The sequence below is a fragment of the Electrona antarctica genome, assembly GCF_951216825.1.
Source record: "Electrona antarctica genome assembly, chromosome: 7".
Lineage (NCBI taxonomy): Eukaryota > Metazoa > Chordata > Actinopteri > Myctophiformes > Myctophidae > Electrona > Electrona antarctica.
This window is the reverse complement of record NC_136812.1, coordinates 32,992,242-33,016,350: the sequence shown is the minus strand read 5'-3', so window position 1 is coordinate 33,016,350 and position 24,109 is coordinate 32,992,242. Positions and strand designations below refer to the sequence as shown.

The following is a 24,109-nucleotide window of genomic DNA, read 5'->3' as shown; positions in this document are numbered from 1 at the left end:
GCCTTAAAGGTAATACAGAGGAATGTCTTTTTTTCTGAATGTGTCTCTTTTATCCACCACTGTCAAAAAAAACAGTAAACCATGCATTAACACTAGTGAGCTTTCATGTCTTAGGCATGAATATGTTTTTTGTGAAGCTCTTTCAATGAACTGTCCCAACATAAAGACTGTATTACGGTCACAAAACCCTAAATGCAAGCAACAATGAGTAGCAGAACAAATGAACACCACCAATTACCTTCTGACATTATTATTATCATTATTACTATTATTTGTCTTTCCAAATAAATGAACAATTTCACTGTAAAACCTAAGGTGGTAAAAATGCACGTTTGGCATTGAAAGCACAAAATAATGATTTAATATTTTGCACTGGTATATCGCAGCAGGGTTTTCCATATAATGACAGTGAAAAAAGAGAGACATGGCAGAACCATTAAGTCTGTTCTAGAAACACAGAAACATACTGACTGTACAGGAGACTAAACAAAATCTACTGAACAAAAAGCTCATACTACAAAACACTATTTTCTTGAGCCTCTATCTAGAAACACCAGTCTAGTGGGAATGGCAAAAGATAATGGATACAAAAATCAAAACAAACATAAAACAAAATGTTGGATGGAATAAAATAATAAGCAACGAATGGTCTCTAATAGTAGCATGCCATGCATGTGTCTGCAAGTGTATTAAGCTGAATCACAGGTACAATTTATGGAGGACAAAGTTAAAATGGCTCCCCAAAGGATCCTGGGAGAAAGGGTGTAACACCATTTCTCAAAAGCAGTCAATTTAAAGTGGCAGTTTATTGTGGTCAATGTCGTACAAATATTTTAGATTTATAATCCCATATTCACTTGCCACACAGCATAAATTTGTAATTGAATTTCATAAAATAGAATAAACACTGCTTACTCAGGATTTGCGTTTGATAAAATCAAAATATGGCCAAAACCTGCTCTAAATCTCATGACATAGAAGAGACAATGAAAATAACTTAACTAGCATTATATGTACATCAAAGTGCATTGATATGACTATGTCACAGGCCTTGTCGCAAGGTGGATTCTTTAAACCAGCAAATGGCATTACTTTTGACATACAAACAATTCTATCCATGTTGTTGAAACGAACATTGCTTTTTCCCTTTATTTTAATGTAAACGGTGACATCAAGGGCTAAGTGCCTCTGATGTTAGGTAGTTTAGTTGTCAAATATGTACATTTTAGCATTAGTGTTTTAATGAGACCAATCTCCATCCTTAAAAAGGATATTGGCGTTACAAATTCAAATGTAGAACAGTTGCACAGTAAATGATTTTGAGATCAAGCCATTTAGCTATGAGCAGATCAAGAGATGACTGCTCATAAGAAATTTGAATTTGTACTGGCATGTCTAACTAGTTCTTAAACTAGTAATTGCAATAATATCCTTTTTTTCTTCTAAAGGAGACCATATGTTAATGTGTTGGATGCAGATATGGTCTAGGCATCGGACCAAACAAAACCTTCATCGATGGAGTTTGGGAAGAGGATGGGGTTTGACTTGGGTTTCTAGGAGGGTCCATAGATCATACATTACCTGCTGGGGATTGTGCCGTAAGTACAGCAGAGTCCTCTGTCAGCTGAGGCTCATTTAAGTCTAGGTATAAATCAGCTCTCTTGCTGTCTGAGGGCTTGGCAGGGTTCTTGCGTTGCTTCCCATTGCTGTACTGCTCAGTATGTCTGAGGTCCAGGTGGCACGGCCGCTCCTGGGGTGGGAGGTCTCTGGCGTCATTGTCAGAGCCGAGGATAATCGACTCTACTCCATCCACCTGAGCTACCGGACACTCTGCTTGCCTAGACTCCTTTACCTCTGTAAGGAACATGACTGATTTATCTTCTTGCTCGGTGCAGAGTTGTTTGCCCTCCAGCTCTGTGCTTTCCAGATGGTCTGAGAGTCTGTTCTTTTGTTCTTTTGGGTCGAGCTGAGGGGTTTTAGAGTCACATTCAAAAACGTCGCAGGGTGTGAGATTATTGTCAGGTTCTTGGGGTGGGGTTTGGATGCCACCTTCTTCTGAGGCCAGCTCCTCACACTCCTCGACAGAGAGCAACACAGAGCGACGGAAATTAGAGGCTGACTGGTAGTCAGTCTGCTCATTCTCCTGCTCACCGGCTTCATCATCGAACGCAAGGTTGACGATTCCCTGAAAGTGGGGCGGGGGTTCAGTGGGGGGAGCAAGGCCCTGCCCGGGGAGGACCTCGACCTCTGACCTCTCATCTTCAGTCTCCTCCTCTTCTTCCTCCTCCTCGTCCTCCTCCTCAGAGAAGAGTTGGTGGTCGGGAACGCTCTTTGCAGTGAAGGCATCGGCAGGCTGCTCCTCTGCAGGTAGCTCGTCCCTGTGCAGCCAGGAGCGGGGGCGCAGCCGCGCTCCCTCCTCCTCGCTGGTGGTCTCCGCCTCTCGGCCTCGGAGCCGCACCTCAACTCTCAGGCCGGCCCCGCCTTCGCATATCTTCAGCTCCTCCGGTGTGCTGGTGTCGCTGCTGCTGCGACCCAAAAAGTCGTGACAGCGCATGGTGCCGCACTTGGACACACCTCGGTCGTTGGAGCAGTCGTCATCCTGCGAGCCTCCTGCGTCGTAGTCCTCCGAGCGTGGCTTGATGTCATCAGAAGACGTAGTGTTGCTGCCAGTCTCTGACTCAGGGGTGATCTGGTGTTGGATACCTCTCCATGAGTCCTCCAGCGGGGTCTCGGAGCTGCCCACGCTACAGGGGGTGTCCAGGGGCAGCTCTGTGTCTTTGGGTGAATTCAGGGAGCCAAGTTTGGCGGGGATGGCAGAGTTTGGCGAGTGTTTCCCTTTACTCCGTTTACAAGGAGAGGCAATAACAGAGGTGACATGGGTTGCTCGGAGAGTTGGTGGTGGTAGAATGGACTCGACTCGACTGCTGTTCTCAACCGTTTGAATTTTGGTCTTTTGGAGACTGTGCTCTGGGTCTGACTCTGAATTCAGGGAAAGGGAACGTGATTGTGAATCCCCTGCACCTCGGCTTAATGAATGGTTGCTGTCACTGCTGTGTGCTGTGGTTTGGTGAGAGGAAACGGTCTCTGAGGAGCTCTCTTTATGTTCTGCAACTCCAGTGTTATCAGGTGTAGAAGATGTTATTTTGCAGTCCACATTTTTGCTATTCACTGCCTCTTTCCCTTTAGTTCCCAGTTTCTTTGAGGCTTTCATAGCTCCCCCAGATTTTGGTGAGCCTTTCTCTGTGGATAATTCAGTAGCACTTTTTGGCTTTGCTACTTGTTTTGCTACCGGAGATTGCTTGGAGGTAACCGATGAGCCTTTAGTGCTGGATTTAGTCATGGCTCCAGTTGATGAAGTAGGTTTTGTCATCCTTTTCTTAGTGGCTTCATTGGTTGCTTTGTCGGCTGCTGAGGACTTGGACGCATCCTTGTCCTCTTTCCTGGGCGACGCAGGTTTTTTCATGGCAGATCCGTGTCTCGAAACTACATAGAGAACACAATGTTAGAATAGAAAAGAAAACCAATGCTTTGAGTTTGAGTGAATTAGTAAATCATGCAGATCTTACCATGGTTTTCCGTTGCACTAGCTGCAGGTGTGCTTCTCGCCTTCATGTCCGCTCTGGATGTCACTGCAGTGGATCTCTCTGCAGCGCCCAGCTTGCCTTTACTGCTTTCTCTCATACTTGGCTTATTGGTAGGGCTGTGTTCAATGCAAGAAATAGGCAATCAGAGCCATTAAAACATGTTTTCAATGTAATATATATCTGGCAGGTGGGGGGATGAGTGTGGGGAGGGGACGATAGCGTTTTATTTATATTTGTGTTCTATTCTTAGCCTATTCCCGGCCAAAATTCCCAGGTAGGCATGCTTTAGCTAGGCAAAAATGGCACAGTTGCCGTTCATTCTTAAATTGAATAAAAGAGTTGTTGCTGACGTCTGTGAGAGTGGGGGTGTTGCGACATACTCAGTGAATGGTGGTGGCCTGATATCTGGGTACAATCTGTTTTCTGTTTGAGTCATTCATGCATTACCATGGGACAACAGTGGGGGGCAGCAAAGTTGTTTCTAGCGTTTCTCAAGGACAAGTGTCTGAAACATGACTCCTAAACACTCACCTGTTGGTCTTTGTTGTGTCTGTTTTCTGGGGCTTTGTCACAGGAGACCTGTTCATCACCTTAGTCTGCAGCTTTGGCTTGGGCCCTAAAAGAAAACACAGATTACCACCCCATGTATATACCACGTCTAAGTATTACATTTGACAGTTTTGAGAATAACAAACAAAGGCTAACAGACACTGTTTTATTATTGTGGTGATGCTGAAAGGCCAACACGCTTAAACATTATTAACCAATATCAATGTCAATATAATCCACCAGTAAGACAAATATTTAGAAAATAAGACAATCAATAAAGAACCTTGATGAATAAAATAAATAGTAGTCTGATGACTGTCATATACATTCTGTATGTGTATCGACAATAATAATACACACTGCTCCTGAATACAATCTAAACACGTTAAAAGGCTCTGTATTGTTGCTGTTGTTTAAAAGCTTAAACCACACCAATGATTTTCCATGCAACTCCTTGCAACATGCAACTACTTGCAACCATTATCCTCAAGGGCATTTGCAAGGAGTTGCATTGGTGTGGTTAGTGCTTAAGGCCCAGAATGCAGAGGTTTAAATTAAGCATAAAGACTATTTGTGGGGGAGGGATAACATATGGCACTCTATTTCTCTTCCTTTATTGTAAGAGGAGGGATGGACATCTGAGTCCCGGAGGAAACTGCCATCAGTAACGATTACCCCACCTCCCCCAAACAAGCATCCGCCATCACCACAAAAGCTCTGGCCATACCCCCTATAACCCTAGTGACAGGTGTATTGGGGTTTGACCTTTGCTGTTATGCAGTTAGTCTACATGTCAATTATGATGCATTCAGTTTACCGACAAGGGCAATCTAGTCTAGTGCGCAACAAATGTTGATACATTGACATCATGTACGATAAATTAAACAGACTTGTGAAGTAGGCTCTATAATGGCCTAATCCTTGTCTCTTTAGAGGTCACTACGGAAAAGAGAAAGCTGTCCTTTATTAAATATTTGAACGGTCTTAGAAGTACATTATGTCTGTGGATGGATGTCACCTTGTACCACTAAGGTCACGGTGCTGCAGTTAACTACCCTCTACCTATATTTCATTGTAGGTATGTTTGGTAGCTTTAATTTACAGTTCACAATGTAGTATTTACTGCCATTGCTACTTGTTTATCATTTGGTGTAGTGGCGAAACAAACGTTCCTCCCATGGGATAAATAAAGGCAATGAAACTATCAATCAATCGATAAATTAATCAATTTCGCTCCCAGTATCTCTAAAAAACAAGTCTCTTGCACACCCTTATTACCTGTATACTGTCATTATTACTAATATGTTGAATGAGCTGATTTATGATTGTTCTCTTTTATTCATGATGAGAGCGCATGTCACCTTAAATAAGTGATAGGTCCACCATAGGTTAGACACTAGACAGCCTACAAATATTTTATGCCTTTCTTTTCTTTTCTTCTCCATTGCTCTGTAAAGCACTTTGAGCTGCATTTCATGTCATGAAAGGTGCTATACAAATAATGTTTTATTATTATTATTAATTTTTTAATGTTTATTTTTTGTGGCTTTCACCTTTATTTTTTATATTTTTTTTATGGAGGGACAGACAGTAGGCTGACAGGAAATGGGGAGAGAGATGGGGGGGTGACATGCAGTAAAGGCCGTCGGGATCGGGAGTCGAACCCGATGCACACTGCCAGACTGGATTACCAGCCAAGGTGCCTGGACCGCTGAGACACGGCCCAGGCCTGTCTTATTATTATTATTATTACAGGATGGTCTCTCTCTGTTTGGTTCATAAAGATAGCCGGATGAAGGACTTATAGACCGGAACATTGTGATTTCCCATTAAAGCCTTTAACTGAATTTGAAGACGGTGTGCTTTTTCACTTCCAGTATCCACAAATATCCAAGACCATTGTGTGTGCAGCATGCACACACAGTGTGGCAGCGGTGGCCGAACGGATAGCGGCGCGGTCTAGATACCGGAAGGTTCCCAGTTCGAATCAGCCGTCCGACACGTTAAAATTACCACCGCTGAAATGCCCTTGAACAAGGCATCAACCACTACGATGAAATGTGTTCTATGAGCAGGGCCTGGCTGGAAACAAGTTCTTGAGCTTAGCCCAGATACCCTGGGTAAATATAGATTTCATTTCATTTCATTTCATTTCATGCTTCATGCTAATAAATGTATAAGTCTCATCAGCTAACATGTGCCTGAAGCCGGTTCTCCGGCACATCTACTTGGTTATGCTGATGTGCTAAAATGCAATCAGCGTCAGCTCCCAACACTCCAATTAATTAAAACCGACATGGGTCACAAACCTGGGATGGCCTGGCTGCTGTTGCGTGGGCTTCCGGCGCTGTTCTCTGGTGAGACACTGCCTGACGTGGATGAGGCGGTGGGTTGAGGCTGGGCAGGGCCATCTGGTTTGACTACTGTGCTTTTCAGAGGTTTCACTGGCTTGGTCGGGCTTGAGGATGTGAAGCCTGGGGGGGAGGTTTTTGGCCTGGCACCGGGGCTAGGCCTCTTCTCTGGGTCCTTAACACCGGCGGCGCTTCGGAAGCCGTTGGCAGTCGACGTTTCCCACCTCGCCCCTGTGGCTGCTGCGCCGTTGACGACTGGTGCGGCCGGGGATGCCTTTGCTTTAGGAGCCGTACTACGCTCACTGGGTCTGGTTTTCCCATTCTTTGCCCTGGATGCCTGAACATCTCCTGGCTTATTAGATGCCCCCAGTCCATCAGACTTCATGGCTGCCACAGGAAAGCGAGGAGAGGTAACAATCGTGGGTTTGGAGACCTTCTGGGTCCTGTGCATAGGAGGGCTCTCAGGTGCAGGTGGCTGGCATTTTACAGGCTTCGGCTGCAAGAAACAAATCAGAAGAAACCACATTGGTCATGTGACAATAACTAAACTTCCCAGTATGCAGTATAGTGTCCATAGACTTGGCTGCTTCATGATGTTATGGGGGGCACACACAAAGCCCGGTGTTCAGTTGTTGTTTGTGTAAGAAAAGTAGTTAACCACTTTCATCCTGGTGTACCTATTTTGAGCATGTCTACAAGCTCACAACACGTTGCATCGTGACCTGTCGTAAGCTTGTAGATCAGCTATTATTAAATAGGCCTTAAATGGTTAAAGACAGAGCAACCGATACTTGTAAATGCTGGAAATTAAAATGTGAAAAAACAGTACCTATGTTATAATTTGGCCTTCTCATAAACTATATATTTTTAAATAAAGTGTTTGTATTGCTACCTGTACAGCCGCTTTTTAACTTCTCATTTTATTTATTTATATTTTGTCCTTTTTTCGGTTTCCCTATCTATAAATATAATATAATAAAGCAGAACAGAAGCACTTCTCTTGCAGGATTTATCAGAACTGTCTGTGTCAACACCTACAGTATGGGAAGGTGTGTGGCTCTTCTCATGCTAAACATCTCCCATACACAGAACAGTAACAGTCCCTCTCCCATACACAGACCAGTAACAGTCCCTCTCCCATACACAGAACAGTAACAGTCCCTCTCCCATACACAGAACAGTAACAGTCCCTCTCCCATACACAGAACAGTATCTGTTGAGCACTATGTTTATACTGCATATCGGTACTGTGAGGAGTTGCTGCATGTTGCACAGTGATTATAATAATGGATTATACAGACTTACATGGATTTCTCTGAGCTCATAGACTCATCAACTAACTGAGCCAGTGTTTTTAAAATGTGTTCCAAGTAATTTCCCAGCTAAAATTTAAATATGATGGAACAAAAAGGTATGAATATTGAGTATCATGTACCTGTGAACTGGTGAATACAGGCTTTTTACCAAGTCTTCTGTCGTCTCCTACATCAAGAGCAGCTTTCAGGGAAGAATAACAAACACATTCCAAGTTACAACCACAGACATTCCAGTGGCATTACAGCAAAATATGATGTTGTTCTTCTAAATCAAACATTTAGAACACAGTCTTTCTGGACACTTGGATGAGTTCACATTCAGCAATCCAACCTGCAGCAGCAATCCTTGGTCAAAATGAGTATAAAAAGACGAAGGCAAAACATAGCTACACCATAGAGTACAGTCAAGCTGAAGTAGCATATCAATCAGCTGTGTCCATCTAGCAAACATTGTTTTACACACACACACACACACACACACACACACACACACACACACACACACACACACACACACACACACACACACACACACACACACACACACACACACACACACACACACACACACACACACACACACACACACACACACACACACACACACACACACACACACACACACACACACCTTGCCCAAACAAACCTATATCTAAATATATAATATTCCTACAAAATGGTGGCTGTTCATGGTGAAAATAACCAGTGTGGCTTATTCAGTCAATAAGCTTGTGTATTGTTTTCATCTCAGACACAGCCTCTGTGATTCCATTGCCAAGAAATCTACCTGTAATAGCAAACCATATAGAGCTGAAATCTAGCCAAATCAATTATTCATGTAGTGCATTCAGCACACAACAAGCTAAAGAATGAGAGAACTCGATTTTTTCTTGATTTGTGGACCCGTTATTCCCCACCCATTAAAACACAAGAGCATGCTAGAGTACGGCTGGTGCATTACGATGATAGCCCACACTCATCTGTCTAGTGCAGCTAAAATGCCACCCCCCACCCCACAGAAAAACAACAACAGGGTGAAAATAGTACACGAGGAGCACTAGCAAAATAATGAATGGAGCAGCAGTGGTGAAGCAGCTGTGCAAAAGGAAGTAAGGAACCATTGCAGGTTCCATCAGCAGGCAGCATACGTACACACCAATGGCTCTGGTCCATTTATCTCTCACGATGCAGAGCCATTACTTCATCTCTAAGCTTGGTAAGGCACAGAAAAATACCCCCCCCCCCCACCCCCCACCCCACCCTCCACACAAACACACACGCAGCACACACACACCGCAGCATGAATATCCTGAGAGTGGAGATTTGGACAGCCGTGCAGTTACAGAAAGCCTCACGGCTCAAAGCTCCCAGATTAAAGATGTCCTCCCCATACCTGCCAGTATCTTCTCACTGTACATCAAGGGCAGCCTCTCCCATCCCTGCGTGTGGCGGATGGCATAAAAAGACTGGAGAAAGAAGGTCCACAGCCTCTCGTGTAGTGAACGAATCTCTTGGCTGAACGGCTGGCAGAGGGAGGGGGAGAGAGTGAGAGAAAGGGAGGGAGGAGGAGAGGAGGAGAATGGAAAAGGGTGCGCTTCGGCACAAGCGAATCAGCAGCTGCTTGAAGAGCCCTTCACCATAGCAACCAATACCCCTCCCTCCCTCCCTCCCTTTTGCTTCACTCTTTCAGAATCCACTTGAGCTAAATCACTGATGTCACAGCCTGGCTGTGGCTAACAACTGGCTGTTTCTTCACCTATATATACACATTACAAATAATAACAAAAACCTGTCAGGGAGGAGCTGATTCTACTCTCCACCCAGTCACCTCCGTTTTCCTCATCGCTTTCCCACTTTGCCTCTCCCACCAGCGGATATAACAGCCAGATTAGTGCAGGCCACTCCCATACCTCAGTGTCTCTTAGTTTAATCCATACTGCCGTGTGCTTTCACTCATGCAGCCAGGCCATTTCCCCAAGAAAATGGCGTACAAAATGTCTAAACCCGATTCTGTGTGTGTGCGTGCAGCGTGTGTGTGCGTGCGTGCGCCATGTGCGTGAGAGTGGGTGTTTTGGGTGGGTGGGGGGGATTTACAATAAACAACGTAAGATTTAATGCTTGTAGAGTGGTATCTTATGAATTGTTTTCCGGTTGGCCGATTGGAATTAAATTAACCACTATACCACAGTACTATTTAAAAATTGCGAAAAAAAAGCTCATCCAGAAGCTCAGAACGCATCACAATGCTCCCATATCTGCAACCAGTGTGCAGAAATGTAGCTTAAAGCAGGGGTTCTCAACGTTTTTGGCTGGGGACCCCCGGAAATGCTTTGGCCGTGTCTTGCGGCCCCCGCCCCGCCACCCTCCCCACCCACAATACCAATTGGTCGCTACAATAACCTTAATAATAGCGATTTTTCATCATAATCATTAAGGAAAGTGTATGCATGCACTATGTAAACTACTATGTGTACTATGTAAACTCTTAATTTCCATTTTCCAGCCATTCAGTTGCAAAAAGAAGAAAAAAAGACCCCCCCAGGGGGTCGCGACCCACGAACCTGGGGGTCGCGACCCCCCGGGGGGGGGGTCCCCTGACTTAAAGGACAACTTTAGTTTTTTTTCAACCAAGGTTCATGTTTTAGGTTGTTATTAGAGGACGTAAAAGATGAGTGTTAATTTTTTTTCAGTTGCTGCTTTCTTTCGTTTTAGGGATTTTAGCTATTTTTGACAGGGGGGCGGGGGCATTCTAACATGGGGCTAAATACATATTTTTTGACAACATTTTACGGCGATTTCTTTATTATTATTTACTATAGTCCTACTAGACCCCAGGAAATTACATCTGGCCACACAAGATCACAGGATTACTGAATGTGAAGGGGGAGTACTAGTGGGATGCCATACTGTGTGTTATAGGCTCAATATGACAGTTTATCACCTCCCCCTTCGCATTCAATCGATCCCGTGATCTTTTGTGGCCAGATGTCATTTTATGGGGTCTAGTAGGACTATAGTAAATCGCTATAAACTTTTGCAAAAAAATACATATTTAGCCCTATGTTTGAATGCCCCCACCCCCTGTCAGAAATAGCTAAAATCGCTAAAACAAAAGAAAGCAGCAAATGAAACAAAATGTACGCTCATCTTTTACTTTCTCTAATAACAACCGAAAACATGAACCTTGGTTTAAAAACTAAAGTTTATTTGAAATTCAAATGTACAAATACAAAATAAAAAAATGTATTGCTCACTTCTTGATGCACATATTGCTCCATTTCCCCCCTGTACAGAATTTCCACGGCCAAGAAGAGGTCACAGCAGTTGTCCACAGTCACACCTTCTCTGATGGCGGAGCACAGTTTCTTCAACAGGGCGGGCTCCCGGGTGATCTTTTCTCTCTGGAAACACACACACCAAACACTGAGAAAACCACTGGAGGGCAATATTGAATCTGTTCTTTTGAGAGTGCGAGTGGCACATTGCACACTGCTAACTCCTGCAGTTGGTCTTAGGTGAAAGGCGGCCTTGAAGTCACACTTCAGAGGAGTGGTACAGCTCTCCCTGACATGGCTGACAGTGAGGAGTTTCACCAGGAGGACTTTTTACACACAGAAATTGCAAGTTGGTGAGCGACAAAGCATAAATCGGTGTTAAATCAATTAGGGAGGTGCACGCACATCCACAAATTGCAACGGGTGCAGGATCCAAAAAATGACTAAGAAAGGAGACACACACCGTTTTAAAAGCTCCCAAAATAATGTATTGACAACAGAGCAGATGAAGGCCGGTGATGCCGAAACGTTGTATTTTGTATCCGCTCTGTTGTCAATCAATCAATGTTCCCTTACCCAGAGTAGATCCCTTACCCAGAGTAGATTTTGGAAGGTGTCGGTGTGAATGACTGCAGGGAGCTGGCTGATGATCACACTGAGGCTGTAGTCCTGAAGCTCTGTGGCCAGAGTCATCACCTGCTTGGCCCACTTGACCTCGGGGAGACTGCCAATCAGCTGCTCAGTGCCACAGAGCACACTCACAGCATCATTCGCTGTCTGTGGATAAACATCAATCAGCTAAAGTAGTACATCTAGAAGAACACAAACGTGCACACAACATAAAGCAAAGTGAAGCCACTGGCCAAATCCGGGAGACTACTTTGGCCAAGTGTTCGTGATAATTGGTGGGAAAGTCGAATTTAGAAGGCAATAATTCTTGCCACACACACACATGAAGAACTCTGGGAGTGTACAAATGGAAGCAACTGTAACCCCGTTTACCCCGGGTTACAGATCAACAAGGGTCCATTTGGTTTCTTTCTGTACACTTGGAGTTACAATTACAAACTATGGTTAAATTAACACTGACCATTTGACTGTGTACTGTGTAATACACAGCACATTATTGTGGTGATGAAAGGCAGAAGGCAAACAGCTTCATTATAAAATTCAACCACTAATTACAAACCAATCTATCAACATTTGAATTACATAATATAATTTCTACATCATTAACAATTCATAATTTAATAAAGAAGAAGTTTTATTGGATCATGCACAAATTGCCTTCCTGTGAAAAAAACAAACTACATGTACATGGGAGAATGGGATATTTGTGCAATTGTATGTTGTGTGAGGAATACACACCATGTTTTCAGTTATGGCTGCAAGAAACTCTCTCTGGAGCTCACATGGCAGAAGGGAGAAGTTCCTCTCTGACCAGCACTTCAAATAATGTTCCACAACCCACCTAGAAAATACACATCACTTAGGAAGGGTAATATTTACTAATTTTACTGATTCACCCAGCAGATGGCTGCTCAGATATAAGTCTTGCTCAGGGGCACTTCAACAGACTGAGTGAACTGACTGATGGTCGAACCGGCGACCTTCCTTTCCAATTTTCAGACCGCCACGGCCACTACAATTTGTCTTCTTAATGCCTTTAAAAGATTAAATCATCAGTAAATAACTGGTTCTCTGTCATGCAGTACATTATCTTCAAACAATGTCTACTGTGTGTGAGGCCATCATCTGCTATATGGCAGCTGTAGTGGTGACAATGCTCACAGTGTGAGCAGGGGGCCATAAGGTTAGGAGGAGGAAGTGGCGTTTCATCTGCAATTTGAACATTCAGTTGTTTCTATCTGTAATTTAGGTCAGCTCTGTGATGGAACCGTTTCAGACAAGCTACTATGCTGCCAAATTCCAGGCCAGACAGATTCATTAACCTCGCTGGCTTGCAACTTGGGGGTGACTTCAGCCAAAGAATCCTGGAAGCATGGCACGTTTCCAAAATAGTGCCTAGTTCTCGGTCCCTCGCTCTTAGATTTGATCATATGTCGTTAACTACCTCAATCAATGAAATTCAGGACAATCTTAACTACCTCAATCAATGAAATTCAGGACAATCTTAATGTACCCACTTTCAAAAGATGTAGGCAGTTAGTTACAGTATATTAGGCTGTGGAATAAACTACTACTGTATGCAGTGCTGCACAGTGCAGTACAGCTCAACGTACTCTCACACACGTGTGACTCATCACATCAGAAGCCCACACGCCCACACACCCCCAACCCCACACCCACACCCACCCACCCACACCATCAAAACAGCCCACAGCTTCTAACATTCTGACCTACATTCACATACGTATCTGTATATTCACTAGCAGTGGGAACTAAAATGAGCAGAAAGTTAATCAGCAACAGTACCACTTCACGTTCACTCAGGTGCACTCAAGCGTATATTTATTTACAATTATCCCACGCCCTACAATTATCTCATTTCATTGCACTGAATATCGGTCAGAGACAGGAAAGTTCAAAGAGACTTTGTCTCTATTAATCTGTTGGATCTGAATGCACAACAATGCCACCATAGCCCACTGAGCTCAAACAACACCCTGAGTTCATGTGATTTACTTAAAATGAGTTGATACTGGAATGGTGCCATACCCTCACTGGCAATGTGACAGCAATGCATTGAAGAGAGTAGCTCAAGCTTGAGTGAGGAGTATGCAGAGAAAGGCAAATGATAAACATTGTTTAAATCCTCAAAATGAAAGGGCATCTCCTCAGCATTCAAGATTTCCGTGACCTTTGGTGTGTTCTGAATGCATTACCAGGTGCAATATTCTCATACAGCAGTGATGGCTCTAAAAGGCCACGATTGAGTATAGCCTATTTTTGCTGCCATTGCCATAACTTGTCATTAGCGCAATTAATTCAAAACTCTGGTGACCTTCAAATGATGACATGTCCATTTAGCAAATCATTTATTGCTACAGAAAATAAAAAGCTTATTTCTTCTGAAGCTTTAAATGCTAAAAACATATCTTGCAGGACATTTTGTACTACTGTACTACAAGCTGATTACGAACATCACTTGTCGGAGGCTGAGTTACGATAGGCTAATGGAAAATAATAGGAACCACACATTCACATACTAAATTATAATGACGTTTCCCAGTAAAGGCTCAAAGCGCCGTCATTAAAATGTATTGGAGCATGAGAGTGTGCGGATTGTATTTGGTTGATCAAATAAAAAAATCAAAATGAGAACACTGACAAGAGCTAGGGAATAGGGAAAATATTGTAAAAGTGCATTGAAGATTCCTTCATGCAAACATATTCCTGAAATAATTCACTGGTTATTTTGGAACTGTAGAGATTCATCATGATCGCAATACAATGTAGTTTTGCAAAAAAAATCTTATCGATTTCGGTTCCTAACGGTTCCCTATTCCAGTTCCAAAATGATATAAAATAACTTAAATAAGAGGTAAATAAATAAAATACTACTGTAGCCTATAAAATGTTTTTACAGATTTCTTTGGACCATTGCTGTCATGGCTTTGTCACCGTTATAGACTGCATGATTATGGCAAAACCTATTGGGTCAATATTGAGATCAGTTATTAAAACAATGCCATTGCCAATATTTTTTAACAAATAAAATCTTATCTTAATGCAAAATGATTTCCTTATTTTGACTGAAAGGTAAAATAAATAACGTTTTCCCATTTTTACACATAGCAGTACATGACTGTCTGCATTTCATTGCTTTCAAGGTGAGATATTTACCTTATGTCAGTCTAGCCACCAGTGGTCCTTGAGGGGGTTCAAGGTGGTCCCCAGCTAAATGAGGAGAGTTGGTAACCAAATGGACCCTTTTATAGATCTTTAACTCTTGAGAGCTCTCAAGAGTTCAATTATTGTCAAATATCTGCATTACTTGATTTACAAGAAGTCTACACAAATGGAGAATGTAGAAGAATTGTTATTTTGATCTTTTGCCTCATCAAATGGTGGTCCGTGGCTCAAATGCCCAATAAATAATGGAACTTGATATGAAAAGGGTTGAAAACCACTGGTCTAGTAGTCTATTGCCTTGGCTTGCAATGATATACAGTACAACGGTAAAAATATTACCTCATGTCATATAGGGACTTAAATGTTACACTAATCTCTGTTGCTTGAGTGTACTTTGTTAAACTTTCGGATGAGGCTTTCTTCAACGAGCTTAATAGGCTACACCTGGAAAGAGAAGACGGTGTGCGTGGATGAATTATGCTACACATGATCACAACGTGTTGTAGTTGGAAGCTGCTTACTACTCGATTTATTTGGATTCATTTATTTGGACGAACAAGAGGTAATCCATAGCCTACTACCACTGTCTGTGTCTGTCTGTCTGTGTGTCTGTCTGTCTGTCTGTGTTGTGCACGCATCACAACCGCACGCCTGTGTCACTTCGACACCACACTTTCTCTCCCCTTCTCTATCTCTAGACTCCTCGACAACTACATGCAGCAGCCAATCTGAAAGCCCACAACGCGTCGCTGATGCAACGCGGTGTAGGCTTGTAGATCAGCTGTGTTCCCTGCGCGTCGAAGATAAAAGGGGAAGAAAATAAATAAATAGCCTGTGACTGCGTGTTTGTGGGAGCCAATAGGGAGAACCGAAATTGAATTATTTGGATAGGTAAATGGTGCATTTATATATAAAAATGGTAAATGGTGCATTTATATAGCGCCTTTATCCAAGGCACTTTACATAGATTGTGCATTACATTCACCCATTCACACACACATTCATACACCGATTGCAGCGGAAGCCATGCAAGGTACCAACCAGCACATCGGGAGCAATTTGGGGTTCAGTGTCTTGCCCAAGGACACTTCGACATGTAGACAGGAGGAGCCGGGATAGGTACCTGGTACTTGGCAGGTTCGGTTCCTGCTTGGTCCCCGAGGTTCGGTACCTACCCCTAGCAAAGACTGCATATTACTGATCCTACATCAACTGGTAACAGCACTCCTTTGTGGTGACACACTCTTTTCAATACAACGGCACCTTTCCAGACAACCTCTGCTACATTCCTGACACTCTTTGAGTGGGATCAACTCCCTGGATGAATGCAGTATCCATCCACACTCACCGCTTACACAGCGTGTGGAGGCTTTGAAGGCCTAGGGCTTGGCTGAGGGATAGGCACTCTAGAATTGTCTTTTGGACCCCATCAACAGCCATCTGAAAAGAAAACAAAGAGGGTGCATCTTCAATAAGAAAGCATCTTATCTTACAGTATGTGTATCATTATTATTAGTATTTCACACACACATCATCATCAGGGATGGAGATCCCTGATGTCATCAATATTAAGCCCATATGGAGATCCCTGATGTCATCAATATTGGCCAGCAACTCTACATCTGACCTCAAACCCTTAGATCTCCATATATGGAGCTGACCTGTTCTGACGGGCCTGCACCATTTTTGAGTGGTGTAAACCACTCCTACAACTGGCTTTGTTAGTTTACGTGTCTGTCTGTCTGTTCGTACCAAAAAATGAGCATGGTTGCTATGGTCACCCAGTTCACACGGGTGTGATTTCATTACGTCAGACCACAGCTGATCAGTCTATATAAGACCTTACACCACTCAGTTCACACGGGTGTGATTTTTTTTTACATTTATATATATTTATATGTATACACATTATTTTTTAACTCGAGTCGTCACCCATAGAAATTGGTCCGTAAGCACAAATGAGTCCCGAACCACTGTTTGGGAAACAGTCAGTTAAAGTATAAATAAAACTGGGAGTCCTTCAAATTAAAAAGGTTGAGAATCACTGCTGTACAGGCACATGTCGCCTCGGGAGTCAAAACATGTCATATTGTATCAGAGAAACATGATAATGAGGGCGTTAAGAGAACTGAAACACAGCAGGACTTTGTTGGATGGGAACATATCGACAAGCAAGTATAAAAAAGAAAATAATATTCTCTTAAATGTTGAAAAGCACAATGTACAGTTTGTCCCTTTTAAGCATCGATTCAGTCTTTGCAGAAATTGCAAACACATGCAACACTGACCTTGGGGAAAAAGCGGCAATAGTCTCGGGTCAGAACCATCTCCACCACATGATTTAACCCCTCCAGACCCAACATGTCTGCAGCCAACACCACCTGACTGGAGAGAGGATGACACCAGCCGTAGGTTAGCTTTATTATGGGCCTTTGTCCTGGGCTGAGAGTCCATGTGAATGTGCATGGTTAGTGTGTTGACATGTAATACCTAATGTTGGCTCTGGGAGGCAGGTCCACGATGGCCCCATACATAAACAGGAGGAGGATGTCCATCTCCTCTGGCCCCAAGCTGAAAATGAGTTTTCACAAGCAGTATCGGAATCATTTGTGTTGCCTGGTGTATTTGCACATGTGAGGAATTTGTTCTTTCAGTTAAGGATGTAGCTGAAACTGTAAACAATAGGATTGTCCTCTTAAAGCAGGGGTTCCCAACCACCGGTACGCAAACCGGTGCCGGTCCGTGGGACATGTACCATGTACCGCAAGAAGGCGGCCGGGAATTCACTTTCCCGGCCGTGAATTTACACTAGTATAACCTTCCAGCGGAGAGAAGTTGACTCGGTCGCATGAGGATACCAATACCAAGGATTCATCCGTGATGTCATGTCACTGTGTTGCCAAACAAGCTGTCCGATTTTGTCATGTTCGCGCTAATGAACCACTAAACGGGATTATTATTTCATGTCAACATTCAAGTACAACTATCAGAAGATGTTACCCAGGTAAAGTAATGTGTCACTTTGCAAGTTTCCAACTGTCCAAAGTAATTTCTGATAGCCTGCACTCCTACAGACATAACCTTTTTTAATCACCCTATCCTTGTTTATATAACGCTGTTTAGATCAATGATTTAACATTATGTAGTGATATAACATAATATAAATAGCAGCCATTGACTGTCTGCCAGTCAACTAGTCGCCGTGTCTCGTCTTGGTACTATTGATGCGTGAGTACCGCACGACTACCGTGGGACCGCCCCGTCCTCCCACGAGTACCACTACCTACCCCAAACGAAACCAATCATGAACAGAACTAGAGTCATTGCCTTTTTGTAGGAAAACGGACCTATAGCCTTTATCACAAGTCGTGTCAATGATTTCCAGGGTCACGAGTTAAAGTTCAGTGTCAAAATACAAACTGCACAAGCAGCACCAGTCCATGTGACTACAGCCAGGGGGTTACTAAAGGTTCACTGTGCATCGCCCCTCCACCCCCAATCATCGCAGTCGTCCTTTGCGGTGACAGAGGCATCTCCCCCCTGTTACCCTCAAATCAGCTGCGCTTGGATGAGTGACGCATTTTCCGCCAGAACACAGTAGGCCTCATTTTCCTCCGTCATTCTTCAAAGAGATTGCACTGGGGTATATTGGGCTCTGGGGTAGGGAGCGGATCAGAAGACATTCAGTATATATACTATGTGCTTCTAGGAGGGGGAGAATGCAACCCACGGCGGGTGGAAATCCGAGACATTCATTTGAGATTCCATGGCTTGTGGGTCGGGCCGTGTGGGTCTGTGTGCATATTGTGCCACGTTGGGAGAGAGTGAAACCCCTGTACAGAGACACCTCTGTGTCAAAGCATGAATAATTAATGTTCCACACATTGTTTTTCCGACAATGATACGTTTCACTGTAAGGCGAGGGCGGAGGTGCATTATGGATCTTATAATGGTTACACTGTGCCTTACCCTTGTATAGTGATGCAATGTCTGGAGCTCTCCATCCAACTCCCACTCAGCATGGCTCGGAAGTACTGAGATCGTGCGCACAGGATCGCCCTACAAATTCACACAAACAAGCAGGCATCAACGGGTCAGTTTCACCCACCACTATTATAATCATATCGTATGCGTTTGGCCAAAGTCTAAGAGGCTGTGAAGTGACAAGTACTGGAACATTAACACATTCCCTCCCATTGCCAGTGCCAGTCAAATGCGCGAAGAGATCCTGGGCAACCAGAAGTGCAGCCCCCCCACCACACTACAGTGTGGCTTCAGTCTAGGCTGAGCGCTGGTTGTTACTATGGGACTTAACCGTTTCCACGCCATTGCCGTAGATCTAGGTCAATTGAAGCCTATTATTTAATACTACGCTTACCGCCATTGCCGTTGATCAATGGCAATTGCACTTTCGATCGATCAAGCCATAATGCTACTTGCGTTAGCATCGGGTAGCTACCTGTTGTTGTCATGACAATGGATCGCCCATCTTAGATCGTTCTCGCCATAATAATCCATTCTATCCGTTTCTTTCAATCGCCTGTATCTCCTATTCCTTGTCCCAGATGGTTCTTTGATGGCACAGAGCCGACGCTGTGGAGGCCTCCTGTGCCCCGGCATAGATCCATCTTGTAAACAACAGTTGAACGAGACCCGTTAAACTTACTGGGATATGTCTACTTCCGCAAGTCTGGAAATGTGGCTTTTCAAAATAAGAGCTCAACTGGAAAAAATGCTGCCGTGAATTAGATCCTAATTTTTCAATAAATGCTAGCGGGCTAAGTGTTAATGGGAGTTTCGCCTCTTTATATAGAATCTCTTTGGTCTAGGCTGCGGGTGATACGCGATGGAGTTGTTTTGGTCCACGCGATGTTAGGAATGGAATTACAACCTCCCAAACACCAGATTTTGTCAGATCCATATGTAGGCTGTCTAACATGTGAGTAAAAGCAAAAAATAAATATATATATATATATTTTAAAATATTATTTTTAATTACTTGATTAAATTAAAGAAAGACGAGTTCCCTCGTCTTGGCAAAGGCGGGTTATGGAGAGAAGAACGAGGTCCCGCGTTCTTGGCATAAGTTGGAGCACCACATGCCTATTTTATATATTAATCTCTTTAACCTTCGGTTTTAAAATTAGACATGTGTGTTGTAATTACACCCCCAAATCCATATTGTCTGTTCTCGCATATTGAATGAGCCACGTTTAACGTTAACAGATGATTGAAACGCCGCCAATCTCAAGCACACTGAATGCACTGCTGCTGAACACCATGGAGGATTTTAGCGAGGTGAAATGCAAGTTGGAATGTCATCTGTATGGAGCATGTTTAAGGACATTTTCTGCCAGGACGGGCGGCATAAAGTCGGCGAAAATGTTCTCTGTCTGTCTGCAACACAGAACAGAGTGGACAACGCCGCAGCTGAGGCTCGTCTGATTACTCTCAGTTGGGGCGAGGGAAGCAGAATACCACGGTTGGACGGGTCTAATACATTAGAATTATCCTCGGTTCGTTTCGGACTAGGCCTAGTTTTCCTCAGTCTCGTTTCAAACAGAGTCCACGTACATTTCCGATGTTTTCTCGGGTCTGTTCGGACCGGTCCAATTAGCCACGGCATTTTGAATCTTTCAGTTCATGTTGCACTACTGTTTTATACCCTTACTGTACTATCAGTATTTTACTAAGTTGTGGTTGCACTTTCACAATTATTGACTCCTAGATTTGTTTGTTAGCAATCTATTTTGGGCCCAAAGTTCTAAAAATAAGTAATACATTATGAATTTAATAAGCCACATAAAAAGGGCTTATGCCTTATGCAACATCTAAGCATTGCACTGCAACACGTTGTGAATATATATATCTGATATTTTCACTATTTAACATTTTTGAAATTTTTCTTTGGGAAATGTAGTAGAAAAGAATTCCAAAATCACACCCGTGTGAAGTGAGGGGTGCTAATATAGTCTAACTCATGTTGATTAGGTGATGTAATGGTGATGTAAAACAAACAGTGAAAAAATTCTCTTTATTGTTAATGGCATTTAATGTTTGTGTTAGGGACAAGATGACGTACATTTTCCCTTCATTGTCAATGCCGTTTTTAAAACAAACATTGAACTAAAAACAAACATTAAACCTCTATATAGGAGGGGCTAGCGCCCCTCAAAAACAGGATATTTACTCAATTTACAATTTAGGCATTTAACAGACACGCTTAATCCAGAGCGACCCATAAAATGGGTCCATTACCTACAATGGATTCAAACCCTATGTTTGAGAAACAGAAAAAGAAACAAAGCCTTGATGACAATGGTATGCCGGCAAAGAGAAGCCAACGGTATAAGATTGAATAAGTGAGACTAAATCCTTGTCACTTAAAATGACTATGATGGATGATGTTGTGACTAAGCCACTAACCCTGTGGTTTCATTCCTGTGTAATGAAGTATGACTTAGACAAATGGCACTGAATGAACAGTAGCTTGGGAGCTAGGGAGAAGGAATGGCTCAAATCGCTGAATATATCACGTCTCCTGTGTGTGGTCAGGTAATGGTAGTTGACGACTGTGGTGGGGAGATCCACTGCAACACTGAACCGCCACACGTGTCAGTGTTGTAGCGCTCTCGTTATGTCATTCAAAAAAAAGGAGGGGCTGGCAGGCTGCTCTGCTCACATCCAAGAGGAGCAGCTTTTCTTTGGCTGCCTGATTCCCCGTGCACTAGCAGGGAAAGACCAGGCAGTCTCCATGGTTACCGGCCACCACCATCACCACCACCTCTGCATCGCTGGAATAGGCTCACTGTTAACGCCCTGTGATGCACGCCCGTGGCTAGGAGATGAGGAATCTCCGTCTGCACACGCTCACAGAAGAAGCAGGGCACATCCGCCATACTGATCCCTGGGCAAAAAGCGGAGGAGCCACGTGTCTATCTGTCTGTCAGTCTGTGTGTGTGTGTGTGTGTGTGTGTGTGTGTGTGTGTGTGTGCGTGCACGTGCGTAAATGAGAGTGGGATAAAGACGAACACATCATGATGTAAACCCATATAGATTGTGGTTCTTGTTCGAGTGGGCCTACAGAGCCCTGACAATAGGCTACCTGTGGCAGGGGAAGACCTGATCCCCCACTTGGATAGTGATGTCACATTGCTCGCCTCTCTGGTAGAGGTCCAACAGGTCTGCTCCGAGCCCCGAGGCCGGTTCCAGAACACCACCGTCTAGTAAGATGGAAGGACGAGGAAGGACAGGAGAGAGAGAGAGAGAGAGAGAGAAAGAGAGAGAGAGCGAGAGAGAGAGAGAGAGAGAGAGGGAGGTTGTGAGTGTGCATCTGTGCAAAACAAAAGCGGTATTGTATGGGGGTGGTGGAACTAACTACTAGAGGGAGCGACCACAATCTGGTACCAACTAAATTTAGAAAGAAACATGGGAAAATTCACATTCTACTACTCTGAATCACTGGTTTCCCCTGGTTTTGGCACAATGGAAACAAGTCCATTTTTGTGTTAACCTTTTAGCTTGTACCTGTCTGCTGACCTAAAACCCGCTTTGATTTGTTCATACCTGAGTCATCAGGATTGAAGGGGTTTGTTGGGTCGGGAACAATCACTGGATCAAACTCCTCAGCCTCTGGGATTGAACCAGATGAGTACATCATGCGCCGCTCTGCTGTGTACACTCGCCTGCAGGGAGAGAGTGCTGTGTTTATGACCTAATCTTATCTCATGATGCACCTATGACCACGTCGGGTAAACACAGTGTGACTATGAAGACAGAGGTCCCAGTACACAACACCAGTATTATTTAGGAACAACAAACCAGTTGCCATGCATACCATCGCTGAAGAACTGTATCAATTCCAATACACGTCTATTCTACAGTACCTGATAGAGCCCAGTATGCCCCGTTTCCCCACACTATGGCACTGTCAACAGAAAAGTCCTATCTAATTGTATTAAACAACGTCAAACTCACCAACATTGCAGCTGTACGAAAAGCTTGAATTATCCTCTTTCTATGAATTATATCTGCAAAGTGTTTGTTTCATAAAAATCCACTGTAGACATGTTGATGAGCTACTTCCTGTCAAGAAATTCCTTGCAGGTGATGGTTTAGTATTGGAGTTTGGAAGTGCTCGTTTAAGATCACTCAACGGTCCTGCGTACCTGCGTTTTGAATTTGCACATGCAGGAGGCAGCAGGAGGTTGCTTTACTGATAACGAGCGCTTCCAAACTCTGACAAATCATCTGCAAGGAATTTCTTGACAGGAAGTAGCTCATAGTCATGTCTACCGTGGATTTTACTTTGCAGATAGAAAGAGGATAATTCAAGCTTTTCATACAGCTGCAATGTTAGGGCTTAGCGCCCTCTGTAGGAAAAGCCTGAGAACTGCAACACCAAGACAAAGCAAAAGGACCCCTAAAAGTTAGATCAACTGTTGTCTAAGCTAACATTTAGAGATAACATAGCCAAAATGCTATTCAATATAGAGAACAGACACACAACTCCACTCCACGCACGTGTGTCAGTTTGAAACAGGAACAGTGTTGATTTCGCCAACTAAAACTATGATGAAAAATGTTTGTCGACTACCTTTTTTTCACCAACAAAAACTAAGCTATGATGACAAAAACTAACAAAAAAAATAAAAACTAGCCTAAAATGTTAGGGAGAGACTAGTGGAGAAGATATGCAGTAGAATTAAAAGAGAAGTCATTTTTTATGTTTGGTTGTGTGCACGACACGTGCCACACTCCGAAAATAGCCGATCTACAAGCTCACAACGTGTTGACACGCTGTGAGCTTGTAGATCTCCACACCGCTGAGAATAAATCAGGCATTTCAGGACCATCACGGCTGGCCAAAATACATTTTAGTCGACTAAATCAACTGTAGATTTAGTCGACTAAAATCTTATGGTATTTATGCAACTACAACTAAACATTTCAGATGACTAAAACATGACTAAAACTAAACAGAATTATTGTATTCAAAAGATTATGACTAAAACTAAATCAAAAGTAGCCGTCAAAACCAACATCTGATTTCATTTAGAACTGGATCACATGGCTCAGTCATTATTATTTTATCAAATTTTTCTCCCACGATTTTGTAACCCATTTTTCACCCGTGTCAATTATCTAATGTGATCCTGGGCTCTACACAGTACACACCATCCGCCAACCTAGTCCCCATATATGGGGGACATGGGGAG

At 43.4% G+C, this 24,109-nt stretch overlaps 1 protein-coding gene across 5 annotated transcripts in view; it reads right to left on the bottom strand.

Moving 5' to 3' along the window:
- The window catches only part of btbd8 (BTB domain containing 8), a 30,623-nt gene that overhangs the window by 1,223 nt on the left and 5,291 nt on the right, over nucleotides 1–24,109 (bottom strand). For 4 of the 5 annotated variants that reach the window (XM_079506444.1, XM_079506441.1, XM_079506442.1 and 1 more), the window contains exons 4-18: nucleotides 22,458–22,576; nucleotides 21,997–22,114; nucleotides 18,861–18,950; nucleotides 17,382–17,462; nucleotides 17,180–17,276; nucleotides 16,240–16,331; nucleotides 12,444–12,546; nucleotides 11,670–11,852; nucleotides 11,055–11,201; nucleotides 9,194–9,323; nucleotides 7,920–7,981; nucleotides 6,443–6,980; nucleotides 4,116–4,200; nucleotides 3,567–3,700; nucleotides 1,582–3,483 (exon numbers count right to left, since the gene is read on the bottom strand). In XM_079506444.1, the coding sequence (XP_079362570.1) occupies nucleotides 1,582–3,483; nucleotides 3,567–3,700; nucleotides 4,116–4,200; nucleotides 6,443–6,980; nucleotides 7,920–7,981; nucleotides 9,194–9,323; nucleotides 11,055–11,201; nucleotides 11,670–11,852; nucleotides 12,444–12,546; nucleotides 16,240–16,331; nucleotides 17,180–17,276; nucleotides 17,382–17,462; nucleotides 18,861–18,950; nucleotides 21,997–22,114; nucleotides 22,458–22,576 (3,881 nt within the window). Of the gene's footprint in view, nucleotides 1–787; nucleotides 3,484–3,566; nucleotides 3,701–4,115; nucleotides 4,201–6,442; nucleotides 6,981–7,919; nucleotides 7,982–9,193; nucleotides 9,324–11,054; nucleotides 11,202–11,669; nucleotides 11,853–12,443; nucleotides 12,547–16,239; nucleotides 16,332–17,179; nucleotides 17,277–17,381; nucleotides 17,463–18,860; nucleotides 18,951–21,996; nucleotides 22,115–22,457; nucleotides 22,577–24,109 lie in introns of those variants that run through there. The other variant, XM_079506445.1, reaches the window with a different exon arrangement.